A 13,141-nucleotide genomic window follows, 5' to 3' on the forward strand; every position below is an offset into this window, starting at 1 on the left:
TCAGTTTAAGTGCTAATTAAGCGAAATGACTACCAGAACCAGAACCTTGAGATAAGCAGCTTCAGAAAACCAGACTGACCCTTGCTAAGTGTTCAGCTCAACTTGAGGAGACAACTGGGCCTGTGGACCCAAGATCGCCCGGTTGGCGTAGACGTTCAACGCACTAAGGGCATCAGGAAGAACATTCTGCAGAGGGAACGGAGAACTGCCTGCCCAGCGCTGGAGAGGAGAGCTTTTGCCGCGTCCGTTTTGGGATAGCGAGCAGCCTTCCCGGTGGGATGGTGGAGCCTCAGGGTGCACTGGTGAGCGGGGGTGGTACGGATCAGAGACCCACGCGTCAGGTGGTGACGGGCTAGACGCCCATGACCGTGCCTTCCACGTAGTGTCCGTGATGCAGCGTGAACTGCCCTCTAGTGAAGAACGGGCTCAAGCAGGGGCTGTGTGGTCCCTCTGTGCGGGACGGGGACCTAGACCTGCTCTCGTTTTCTCTCATCCCATCTAGAAGACGGAACAGCTTTTCTGGAATACACCCAGATGAGTTAGGCCTTTCTAAATATGTTTTGCCACGTTGTTTATAATGCCACATTACAAACTTTTAATAAAAAGTGAATTTTTTTTAGGACAAATTTTACAGCCCTTCACGCACCATCATGCGCACAATAGACATTCGATAAATGTGTTAATGAACTTAACAAAAATAGCAACGGAAAAACAGACAGATCAAAAGGGACAAGACACAGTCCCACTCACAGGCTGACACTCTCCCGGGCATTCTCCCTCCCCTGCAGAAATCCACAGGTGGAGCCGGGTGCAGAGACAGGAACTCGGCACAAAGGACTTGGGCCTGGGGGCCGATGGGTTCCTTCTGTAACCTCAGCCTCGGGAAGGTAGCCGGGCGTGTCTCCACCTGCTTTACCACAAAATGGAGCAACTGGAAATCCAATGATTTAGGTCTTAAAAATCCTCATCAGGATGTGACAAAGGAGGCAGTTGTCACACTCAAGGTGTCTCCTACCGTGGTTGCCTGGGGACGGTGTTTGTTTAAGGAGAGTCCCTTAACTTCTGACTTCCCTGTAGTCTCGTGGGATGCAAGACAGGAAAAAGAATAATTAGAAACTTCTTCCAGCCCCCTTTGCTTAATTCCGTTCACGAAGTATTCGGGTTAAACTGTCGGCAAAACGGGCAACCATGGGGGTTTTGGACACGAAGAAATCGGAATCGAGGTAGGTGTAGGTATCTTTTCCTGCTCAGCAAAGCTCTCCTGGGCACACGGCCTGTGGGAAAGCATTTGTTCCTAACTCACTCTGTGCACCGCAGCTTAAATACCCAGGGAGTGTAAAATGCGAAAATTGTTTCCAACAATGGCAAGTAGAGGTGGAAATTGGAAATGAAGAACTAAAGCCATCTGGAAAAAGCGGAAACAATTGCGCTGCTAGGTAGGCACCCACTTGCATCTGGTGAGGGCCTGATTTCTTCTGTTTACCTAGACGGTTCCTTCCAGGAAGCGCTGTTCGTACACGAAGGCTGTGCGGCGCGGGCGTGCACACCTGGCCGTCAGAGCCAGGTGACTGTGCTGCATGCAGCCTGGGCCGTGGTTCACCCGTTCTGGCTGAGAAGCTTTCACGGCGTGTGCGCGGTGACCCCGCACGGCGTCCCGGGCCGCTCCGAGGAGCGCGGGCTTCCCCCCCCCCCAATGGCGCGGCTCTTGAGCAACGCTGCCCTATAGGCAGGGCCTGCGGACACCGGTACCCGCGGTACCCGCACGGGTCAGTATCCTCTCTGCCAGCCGGTCTACACAGCCAAAGACGAGTGCGCGGAGCATCACAAAGCTGAAAGTGACTCCAGAGACCCTCCAGCCCAGCCAGCCCTTTTATAAGGAGGGGTAACTTCGGTCTGTAGAAGGTAGTTAACCTTCTACCTTTGCTTGTACCATCTGTAAGAGACAGAATCAAATGTCCTGGATGGGTTTGAGATGTTGCTTGAAAATAGGACTGACAGGCCTTGGACCGCGTCTTACATCTCTAACACAGAGGGCTGCATCCTCTACACGGAGACTAACAGCGCGCTTTGCCCGTCTCTGCTTACCACACACAGTCCTTCTACATCTCTCTGCCCCTCCTCCTGTCCTCCTGCCTGCCTTGCTCTCTCGCTGTCTCTCTCCAGGTGGGGAAATGGGATTGCACTGGAAACGTAACGCAGTGCAAACTGGAATCTCCAAGCACAGGCTGCCGTGCTGCCTTACGTTCCACGTGCTGTCTTAGTTGTGCGGGTACAGTTGAGGCTCCCTGAGTATTTCTTGCTCTCCAGAGACAGATGTTCCTAGGGAAATGCCAGAGCCAATGAAGAGCAGCAATTCTGTCAAAGGTGGCAGTGCGGAGTGGAAAGAACTGGATATTCATGTTCAAGTTTCTGCTCGGCCCTGATTCCTGGTCTCAGAACAGGAGCTGAATTCTCCTTCCTGGGACAGGACAAACTGAGAAACAATTACGCTTTACTTAGCTCTCCACTGAGCCTGTCGGCCTCCAGTACAGCGAGGCCTCTCTGACTTAATTATTCAATAAGTAAGGAGCCCTGAGAAAGGGTTTTCACAGCCGACAGGGTTTTAGGGCTATACCAACTTCCACAAGGGGAATACAATTTTTCAGCATCAGTTTTAAATGTCGTACTTCTTTTTGTTTGATTTTTAAATTGGTTTTAAAAGAGTGTCCATCAGAGAGCAGTAGATGGTTAAAATTGGATTAAAAAAGCATTTTTCTTTCTGTCCTAAAAATAATAATTTTAGACATAGTCATTTATGGAAATAACTTGCAGACTTAGGACCACTCTTACCTGCTAAATAAAAATATTTTGAAGATTTAAATTCAGAGCTATTTGCAAATACCTCACAGCTTTCATGCCACTGATTATGTGCATTCATTGCAGAAAGTTGTGCTTTTACATATAAATCTTAAGAATCTTTTACCATAAAGATATGTGAAAATAGATGTCAGACTAGGTTCTATCACATTCATTTTTCTTTTCCTAGAGAGGAAAGGCTCAGTTCTTATAATTCACATCAGTTTAATTTATAAGCTGGTTCATTTGTAAGTGGGGTCATCTGTCAGCAGAGGGTTGAATTTAGAAGCTCTCTCTGCAGATGAGTTTCTCCTCAAGATGCAAGAGGATTGAGATGGCATTGCCTGAGCTGGTCTTCGTTTGCTGGAGGTTTTGTGGTGCTTGTTTGCTGTCAGGTATTTCCTCTCTTTGGTCTTTTAACACAACTTTCTGCCCATCTCCCTGCTTAAAAAATGGCAACCATAAGATCAGCTCAGTGGCCCTATTCCTCATCCTGTGCTCAGTGACTTGCGTTGATCCTAGTGATCTTTGGATCTAACTGTCTTTTGACCACCTTGGGAGTGACACAGGACACATTTTCCCCATGGCTCTCTGATTTTGACAGCAAGGCTTGCCTTGGCCAAGGACGAGGTCCCGCTCCCAAAGTCTGTAGCAAACCTGATGCAACAGTGAGCTTAGCCGCTAAGCTGGGGACACCAGGCGTCAGGGAAGAGCCACAACTCCAAGAAACACATATTTTGATTCCTATGTTTAGGATGAATAATCTGATAAAGACAAAGAATTGTCTTTTCTCTATGTTTTTTTTTTCTATAAAACTTTACATAAAGCTCTCAAATGGAAAAGGTGATCTCATTTTCTCACACCCTCCCTCTCCTTTCCTTCTCCGTCTCCATCATCTTTAGGATAAGAACTTCTCTGTGATGTTGCAGATCTTTTAGGAAACTAGCAGAGACCCTCAGGAATCTCGGGCCACACAGGAAGGTGGCTTGCCACACTCCTCACTTGTGCCTGGGGTTTCCTCTTCCAGAGAGTTCTCAGGTGTGTAACTATACCAAGGGGGTGCCAAGTTCTTCTGGAGATGAGAATTTGACAGAGATTCAATTTGATGTTGACTTTGAATTTGTATCCTCACGTACAGACCACCTCCTGATGCATATGCCTGGCCCCATAAGTTTACTGAGCATTCACGGACGCAGCAGTAGAAGAGCACTGTCAAGGAGTTTGGAGATCATCTAGTTTAGTTTGAGAAACTGGGACCCAGAGAGGTTAAGTGACTTGTACCAGGTCTCACAGCGAGGAAGTGAGATAAGCAAAGCCGGAGCTTCCCTGTGCAGCGTGTGGTGTCTCACGTCTGAAGAGGCTCGTCCACGGATAATTCACATGGGGGAGGTGGATAAAGTTCGCCTCCCCCAAGCTTTTCTCCTCTGCTTCTGTGCTAACACCCATTTTCTCATTCTTCCATTTTGCTTACTAGCATGGGAGACTCCCACCCCATGGACCTCTTTGACTCCTTTCTCAAACTTCTTGGACTGAAGCTATTCTCGTGTACAACCAGGGCTGGGCCAGGAATTCATAAATCAGTGGCCCACTGGCTACCAGCACACAGCCCCTCTCTCTTTTCCTGTAATACGCCTCCCCCTCCCTCCAATTAGTAAAGTACCCAGCCCAGGCTTATGTGCTCCTTGCTCTAAAAAGTTATAAGGACCTTGTAGAGATTCCCCAGACCAAGCAGATCAGATTAGAGGATGGCCCAGTACATACAGCAAGTCACAGCAAGGCTCTGCTGAGACTGAAACAAAACGAGCACATTACAGAGCGTTACCTGTTTAGTTACAGGATTGACAAATTACCAGGAAACTATGCAGAAAATGTTACCTATCCATCCTCCCCCACCCATGTAGTCACCTCTCTACCCACTGCTCTGTCCAATCTGCTTCTAGAAAAGATTTCAGCAGCAGGCCCTAAGGAAACGTCGGAGCGGATCTGTTATCAATGGAATCGTCTTACGGATGAGATGATCAAACAAGACGGCAAAACCCAAAAATATTAACCTGACTGTAATATTCATTTTATAAAACTTAGTACTACATAAACAATACATTATTAAATACTGACAACAATTTCCCATATGACCTTCTTTTTAAAAATATTAAGGTAATCTTTATCATTTCCTTTAATCTCTCTCCTTTTGTGTCCTAATATCAAAAAGAAATGGTGGCGATTACCCTAATATTCAAATATGTATTATATATATAAATTTATATATAAAATGTATATAATATATGTAACATTTAATATACATACAACATTAGAGAGGGCTATAGGTCTTTTTTCAAATTTTTGGAAATTATCATACAAGCCAGAAAGCTTCAGTGGATTCTGTTCTCATATTGAGCAAGTGTAAAATCATAAGGATTTTTTTTCCCACTGGAAGGGCAGCTTGAGGGCAAAAAAGTCTTTCAGTAAATTACCCATGATAAGTGATGGCGAAGAAGAAAATAGGCATCATTCACAAATACAGGTGTCAAGCGGCCGACAATAATACGGAGCACCGTGACCTGCGTCAAAGCGTATTGGAACGGTCCTCGGGTTGTGAGAAAAGGAGCCGACCACCTTTCCCCAAATGCGGAAAGTGAATCGCAAGCCCTTACCTTGGAGGGCCTGCAGGCTGTGAGTCTGTACGATGATGCAGAGCTGCAGCACCAGCTGGGGAGCGCTCTCCAGGAACGTGGCGAGCAGGTGTAACATGCTGACGTCCGCGTACTCGTAGACCATCTGCCAGTAAAACCTCCAGCGGTCATTCTCTCCGCTCTGTCGACTTCGAATCCCTAGGTATATCGTGTGGAAATACCTAGAAAGGAAACACAGAGAAAAAGAAAGACCGGAGTGATAACTAATCCTTCAAACACCAGGGCTGTTTTTTCTCTTCTGCAAACCACCATATATGTGCAAGCACGTCCAGGAAACAACTACCTTAGTGGCTTATCACTTAAGGCCCCAAGTTGGCCCTTCCTCTTAAAGGTTCACTTTGAGGAGTCACTGCAATTTTCGCCTTCATTAAAGGCATTCCATTGCATTGTAATATGAAGAGGGAGGTGAGACACAGGTGTAGAAGGGATTTGCTACTTTGATTATCTACAGACACCCTTCCTGGTCAGTTCCATCATGTGCTCAATGGTCCTCAGCAGATGGATGTCCCCAAGGGCATGATGTAAGTCAAGTTCCAGGACGTATGTGTTTGTAAACCCTCCTGATGCCTTTTAAAAAAACTTTTACTATTGAAAATTTCAAAGCTATACAAAAGAAGAAAAAAACAGTGTATTGAATCCATAATAAAATTACCCCACTGCTTGAAGAAAATTTCCTGATAATAATCACCAATGTGGTAATCTTAAGTATTGCATATTAATTTCCCAAAAGTGTTTGGAAAAGTATGAGAATGAAAACAAGCTTGGCAATCCTGAAAGCCAGTGCCATTTCCCATTGGGTGTGAAAGATGCTGTCTCTGAATGGTCATCACATTTTATTCTGACAAACTTGTATTTGTTCTTTAATACCATGAAAAAGAAGTCAAATTATCCTATGGAGAGAGAAGACCAGAGGGTATAGATACTACAAAGAAAGTAAAGTGACATAGTCCTTGATCTAATTAGTGCTCTGGCTTTCTTGTTCTTTGGGTCATGATGTGCTCATTCCTTATGAATAGTGATGAAGTCCTCAAGATGGGGTCCTTGAGTAATAGGCCAGCGCTGTTAGGGAGAGAGTTTCTGAAACTGGTGCTCCTGCACCACCTTTGCTTCTGGTTTATCCCCTGAGGGTCACATTGAACAAATCCAATTCACCTTTTCTACACAACCTTTCTAATACTGGAAGACACCTCAGAGTCCCCAGAGATTTCCACTTTCCTCCCCTCCCTTCCAAAAGTCCTAGTGTCCCCAGCCACGTGTCCCATGACCCCCCAAGTCCCCTGACACCCTGGTCACTCTCTGAACATGCTTCAATTTCTCCTTCACAGCACTTGGTACTTTAATTACTTCTAAATGTAATATGTATATAAACAATGGAATATTACTCAGTTATTAAAAAGAACGAAATAATGCCACTTGCAGCAACATGGATGGACCTGGAGATTATCATACTAAGCAAAGTAAGTCAGACAGAGAAAGACAAATACCACATGATACTGAAACGGAGCAGGACCCTATTGTTCTTCGCCCCCGCCCCGCACCCCCATGTCCTCCACCTGCCTTTTGTCTGTGAAAGAAAATTAGCCAAAGAATAAGTTTAATCAGAGAAGTGAGAAAATGCATAAACAAAGGAAAACAGTCCAAGGAGACCAAATAATAATAGTTTAGTCCTTAAGCAAAGTCAAGGACCTGTAGTTCCTCCTTAAGGGCTATAGATAACATTCTGAGCCGTATCCTGTGAGCTGTCTTGTAGATACTGTATCCCCCTCCAGGTGGAAGAAGGTAACTACATGATGACCAGGCTGTAGCCATGACGTAAGCTGCCATAATTCCAAGAATTGGCCTCAAAGAAATGGGAACAAACCGACCCTGGAACTGAAGATTAACTGTACCTAAAACAATTGAGATGATGCTGGTCAGACCGCCGATGACCAATTTCAAGATGCCCATCAGAGCTGCCTGTGCTGTTTCTGTGTGTAGCCCCTCCCTCTGTCTATAAAAGCTCTTGCTCCTTGAGTGTCGGCGGGGAGTCGGCCTTTGGACAGGCGTCCGCCCTTCCCCCTGGGTGCCGGCCTCCGAAATAAAGCAACCTTTCCTTTCCTACCAACACTTGTCTCTCGAGAGTTGACTTTTGAGTGGCGTAACAATATCACTTCTATGCGGAATCTTAAAAAAATGACACAAATGAACTTATTTACAAAACAGAAACAGACTCACAGACACAGAGGACGAACTTATGTTACTGGGGGGAATAGGGGGGGAGGGATAGATTGGGAGTTTGGGATTGACATGTACACACGGCTATATTTAAAATAGATAACCAACAAGGACCTGCTGTACAGCACAGGGAACTCTGCTCAATATTATGTAACAACCTAAATGGGAAAAGGATTTGAAAAAGAATAGATACATGTGTACAAATAACTGAATCACTTTGCTGTACACCTGAAACTAACACAACACTGGTAATCAACTATACTCCAGTATAAAATAAAAATTTAAAAAATAAATAAAAATTAAAAATTAAAATAATAATATGGATTTATGTTATATTTTCCCTCCCTGTGAATCTAAAGCTTTCCTCTGCTATAAGTGTCTTGATCAAGTTGACGGTAGGTCAACATTCCTAAGCTGCTTTGCCACAGTTTTTACTGATTTATGTGAAATTGGTTTGTATATTTTCCTTTGTGTTCCATTTCATTCATTTTTTCCATGAATAATATTTGAAAATTTGATTCTGGAACAGAAATAAAAGGTGATTTTGTTTTCCCATCACAGTATTATGGCACAGGACAGTGGCAGGGGGAAGGTAGGGGTTACCAGAGCCGCAGGGGCTGGTTTAACACCTATACATCACTGAATACAAAGGTTGCCTTCTTGCTTGAAGAAAGTTGACCAGAAAGTCAAAGTCTTTATAATAATTTTATCTGACTACTTAAAAATTCCAAGGTTACCCCAAAACACACGCATTATATATATAATATATACTTATACAAGCATTATATATATGGGTAACATGAATGTACAAAAGATTTCAGAATTTTAAAAATTCAGAACATGCAAAAATTTCCAAAAAAGCCCAAGGGAACTACATATGTAAAAACACAAAGATGGGGAAAATGCCCTGCATTCTGATAAGAAGTGTATTTGCATATGTAGCGCTCTTGGCCTGAAATGCATTTTGCACATTCACATTACCTTTTCTTAGAATGACCTTATCTCTTTTCTCCACTAGGGAAACTTACAGTTGTGGTTTAAAACTCTGCTAATGTATCTCACCTCAGAAGACCTTTCTTGATGACCCCAACCGAGAATCCTTCCCTGCACCCGACTTGTGCATGCCGCCAACACGGAAGCTACCTCACTGGGTGGGTTTATCTGTTTCTGTGTTGGCTTCTGTTCCAGACCTCCAAGGCTGGAGGGTCTCACTCATCACTGAAGCTCACCATTGAGCACTATTTTCTGTTCATGCTGGGATTCACCAAAGTGTGTTAAATTGAATTGGGGGGAAAGTCTCAAATTCTATTTCTTTATAATTAGTTATTTTCATGAGACGGACCAAGAGCCTACATCATATCAGTTTTTGCTTCCAGCTGGAAGCACACAATGGTTTATGCTATTTAACAGACATTAGCTCTATTAGGAGTATTACACAGTATCAGGAGAGTTTTCTACTTTGTCTAAATCAGCAGTGATGGATATCAGGAGTCTTATGCCCACAGCTCAGTCAGCTTGGGCTTTTCTCAAGTTTGTGCTCTGAAAAACGATGACAATAGGGGGCTTCCCTGGTGGCGCAGTGGTTGAGAATATGCCTGCTAATGCAGGGGACACGGGTTCGAGCCCTGGTCTGGGAGGATCCCACATGCCGCGGAGCAACTAGGCCTGTGAGCCACAACTACTGAGCCTGCGCATCTGGAGCCTGTGCTCCGCAACAAGAGAGGCCGCGATAGTGAGAGGCCCGCGATGAAGAGTGTCCCCCGCTTGCCACAACTAGAGAAAGCCCTCGCACAGAAACGAAGACCCAACACAGCCAAAAATAAATAAATAAATAAATAAATAAATAAATAAGTAAATTTAAAAAAAACAACAAAAAAAAACGATGACAATAAAGAGCCTTTGCGATCACAATTGGTTCTCTTCCATCTTGTCAATATTTAAATGGTTTACCACATTTTGTCACATTATTATTTTTTTTTCGCCATCTTCTTTATCAGCTGCCGGCAGGGAAGGTTGGAAGAGAAGAGGCCCAATGGGTGTGCGTAGAAATGCGGACCATGAGACACAACTGTTCCCACCGGTTCCTCACACCACATGGTGAGAAAATGTTGCCCCACGTGTATGTGGGGTGAAAACACAAATTTGTACTTCAGTGTCACGTTCTTTCCCCTCTGCCACGGCTATCTCCTGTGTGGGCTGTGTGGACACCAGCCCTCCAGCTGTAGAGCGAGTCCCTGAGAGAGGTCTTCAGGGCTTCAGCTCTTGTTCCACGTTTGACCTGTATCATGCAATTCCATGTCGTGCTTCCCCAGAGGTTTGACTCCAGGGAGATCTGGTTTCATAATAATTTACTTCTCAGGGCAGGGAATTTTGTCCACGTTGACAAACAGCCCCAAACACCTCTCACCTAACTGGTAATACCAGCTGTTCTAGACACAGAACATCAATGCAGAAAGCAAAGGAAGACTGGTCATATTTGTCATTCAGTTCTAACACATGGGGACAGATGAGGGATTATTCAAAGAAGCTAGACTATTGTGTCTTTTAATCTAGTAAACTGCATAGGGAATTGAGAAATAAATATAAAAGAATAAGCTCATGAGTTCTTTTCCACAGAAATTTAGAATGACATGAAGAAGGACTTGTGTTCCAGTGAAAAGTCACTGTGTTCCAGAAACAGGAGCAAAACTGTCAAGTTAACTCTTCTGTGCAGGTGTTTTGGTTTGTCTGTGTTTTTAATAGCTACCAGGACAGGAGCCTTGGAGTTACTTCTTGTGTTAAGCACCCTTAGGTGAGTTTCAAAAAGGGAAGAGGTTTTAAAACAGAAATATTCTGTAAGAAGTTACAATCCCTTTGGTGAGAACTAATGATGTGGTAGACGTGAGGCCTCAGGTCTGAAACTGAACCCCAGGAGACAAAGAGGCCCCCAACGAGGGACAGCTGTGTAAGATGTCCCTGAATCAAAATCAGGACCGAAGAAACTTGGGCGGCACTGAATTGCACCCTTGGTCGTAGACCGCTATGATGGCAACGTGAGCCTGTGCTGTCTGCCTTCCATGAAGGGCCCTCATCATGGCTGCTTTTGCACCTTCACTCAGTGGATCTGACAAGATGCTTCCACCGTGCTCCATCCAACCCACCAGTGGAGTCTGGGAACTTACAGTGCTGGTCAGAGAGGCCGAGGGGACGCCTTGATATGTGACCCCACAAGTTAGCTTTTTTTAAAAAATAAATTTATTTATGGCTCTGTTGGGTTTTTGTTGCTGCGTGCAGGCTTTCTCTAGTTGCGGCGAGCGGGGGCTACTCTTCATTGCAGTGCATGGGCTTCTCACTGCGGTGGCTTCTCTTGTTGCAGAGCACAGGCTCTAGGTGCATGGCCTTCAGTAGTTGTGGCACGCAGGCTCAGTAGTTGTGGCACACGGGCTTAGTTGCTCTGCTGCATGTGGGATCTTCCCGGACCAGGGCTCGAACCCATGTCCCTTGCATTGGCAGGCAGATTCTTAACCACTGCGCCACCAGGGAAGCCCACAAGTTAGCTTTTGAATGGTTCTTGGCAGCCATCTACTGGGTAGACAGAGTCGAGAAGTTCATGGTTGTGAGCCGCCCTCCTAGGCTAATCCAGACCCTTCACATTGCATTAGAACACGTGTCTACTCTGGGGAAGGGGAGGAAGGCTGATGGCCTTTCCCTGGAAAACAGCCCTTTGCATACTTGAAGACAAAGGCCAAGCAGTCTTGTCTCCTTGGCATCTGTGTTATTATGATTTAACTGGGAAGTATTTTCTCCCCTCTGATTCTTATGGCCACTTAGCTTCTGATCCAAGTTTCTTTATCTGAAGGTGGAGAGAACCGTACCTCCTTCACGGCTGTGTGAGCGCTAAACAAGAAGACGTGTCTCGTGCACGTGCTGGGTTCACGATGTGCAGGGATGTCACTGCACACCCAGGTTATCGGTGTTCTGGGCTCATCTATAAGGCCATCTCTTTGACCCTAAAAATTCAGGTGGTTTTATGTCTTCAGTTCTTCTTGTTTCCTTGAGGCATTTTATTCTGGGGAGTGTTTCCATCACGTTGGATTTGGCCTTTGCCTGTTCTTCCCAAGGTCAGATGCAGAAAGTCACCACTCTGCTGGGAAACAAGGTAGTTTCTACACCACCTGAGTGTCAAAGGGATCCAGCGTGGGGTCCAGGTGGGGTTTGGAGGGGTCACTAAGGTTCTTTTTCTTAGGATTCTGCTTTGCTGTATTAATAAAAAGACAAATAACACCCAACAGGCATAGGTGACCAAGGAAGTTGATGTCAATGAAAAGACATTCATATAGGGAGGATTTAGAAAAAGCCATATTTATGGTTAAAAGTTTAGCATAATTACCAATGAATTTCCTTCATTTAAGAAGGAAAAAAGTTTCAAGTCTTCGTCATCAAGGATGAAGTATGCAGTCTAAGCACGAGAGGGTAGTGGCTTAAACACACAGCCCTCATTCCTGCTGACAGGAGATGTTCCCGATAAACCCCACTCTGAAACGTCAGTGTGCCCAACTCCTCCTCTGAGGTGAACGCATTCAGAAGATGTTTGCCATCTTTACTGTATGACTCATTCATTTTCTGATAGGGTCATTCTTATTTATTGTCTTGTAGAGCATGCTAATGGAAGATAGGGTTTTCCTTACATCACAAAATGACACCAGGAATTCTGCACCAACCTTATCAACATAATCTCATTCCTAAGAACATCTTAATTTTGTAATTTCCTCAGCATTACTGAAGATGTAGACACACAAACACATCTACATAACTCCCTACCATACCTCACACACAGACACCCACAGGTAACCCACGCCCTCCACATACCTACACAAAATCTAGTCCACTGATTTTCTGAAGATGTAAATTGCATTTAAATTCTCAGCTCCTTTTCATCAATATTTTCCAGGTGCAAAGATCAACCTGGACTAAATTCACAGCCCCTCACATTACCAACTTCAGACCTAAACATAATATGGCAAAAGTGATAAGCTTGGGAGGAAAATTCCAAACATTCAGCATGCCAAGCATTATATATCTAGTATGTATTTAATCTACAATTTAATGTGATTGAGATAATCTTTACATTACTTGAGGGGAAATGAGATGTATATAACAAGTTTCAGATAGTCCATATTTATGAGGAATACCTCAGTCCTTAAATAATATTTGATCAAATGTTAACTACTGATATAGCTGAATCATTAACAGCTATGAGGATGTTATGCATATATATTCTAATACTGCATTTTCTTTCTCTATCTTATAGCACATTAAACAGGTTAGCTGTTAACAGCTGTTATTTTTACTATCTGAAAAATGCAGAGTAAAATCTGAGCAGAAGAGCTTTAAAGAAACAAGATAAATAAACACTGATTCCA

General features: G+C 44.3%; 1 protein-coding gene across 1 annotated transcript in view; it reads right to left on the reverse strand.

Moving 5' to 3' along the window:
• The window catches only part of XKR4 (XK related 4), a 350,114-nt gene that overhangs the window by 122,423 nt on the left and 214,550 nt on the right, over positions 1–13,141 (reverse strand). Inside the window, exon 2 of the mRNA XM_036830896.1 lies at positions 5,487–5,686. Coding sequence (XP_036686791.1) covers positions 5,487–5,686 — 200 coding nt within the window. The remainder of the gene's footprint in view (positions 1–5,486; positions 5,687–13,141) is intronic.

The sequence above is a fragment of the Balaenoptera musculus genome, chromosome 17 (assembly GCF_009873245.2).
Source record: "Balaenoptera musculus isolate JJ_BM4_2016_0621 chromosome 17, mBalMus1.pri.v3, whole genome shotgun sequence".
Taxonomy (NCBI): domain Eukaryota; kingdom Metazoa; phylum Chordata; class Mammalia; order Artiodactyla; family Balaenopteridae; genus Balaenoptera; species Balaenoptera musculus.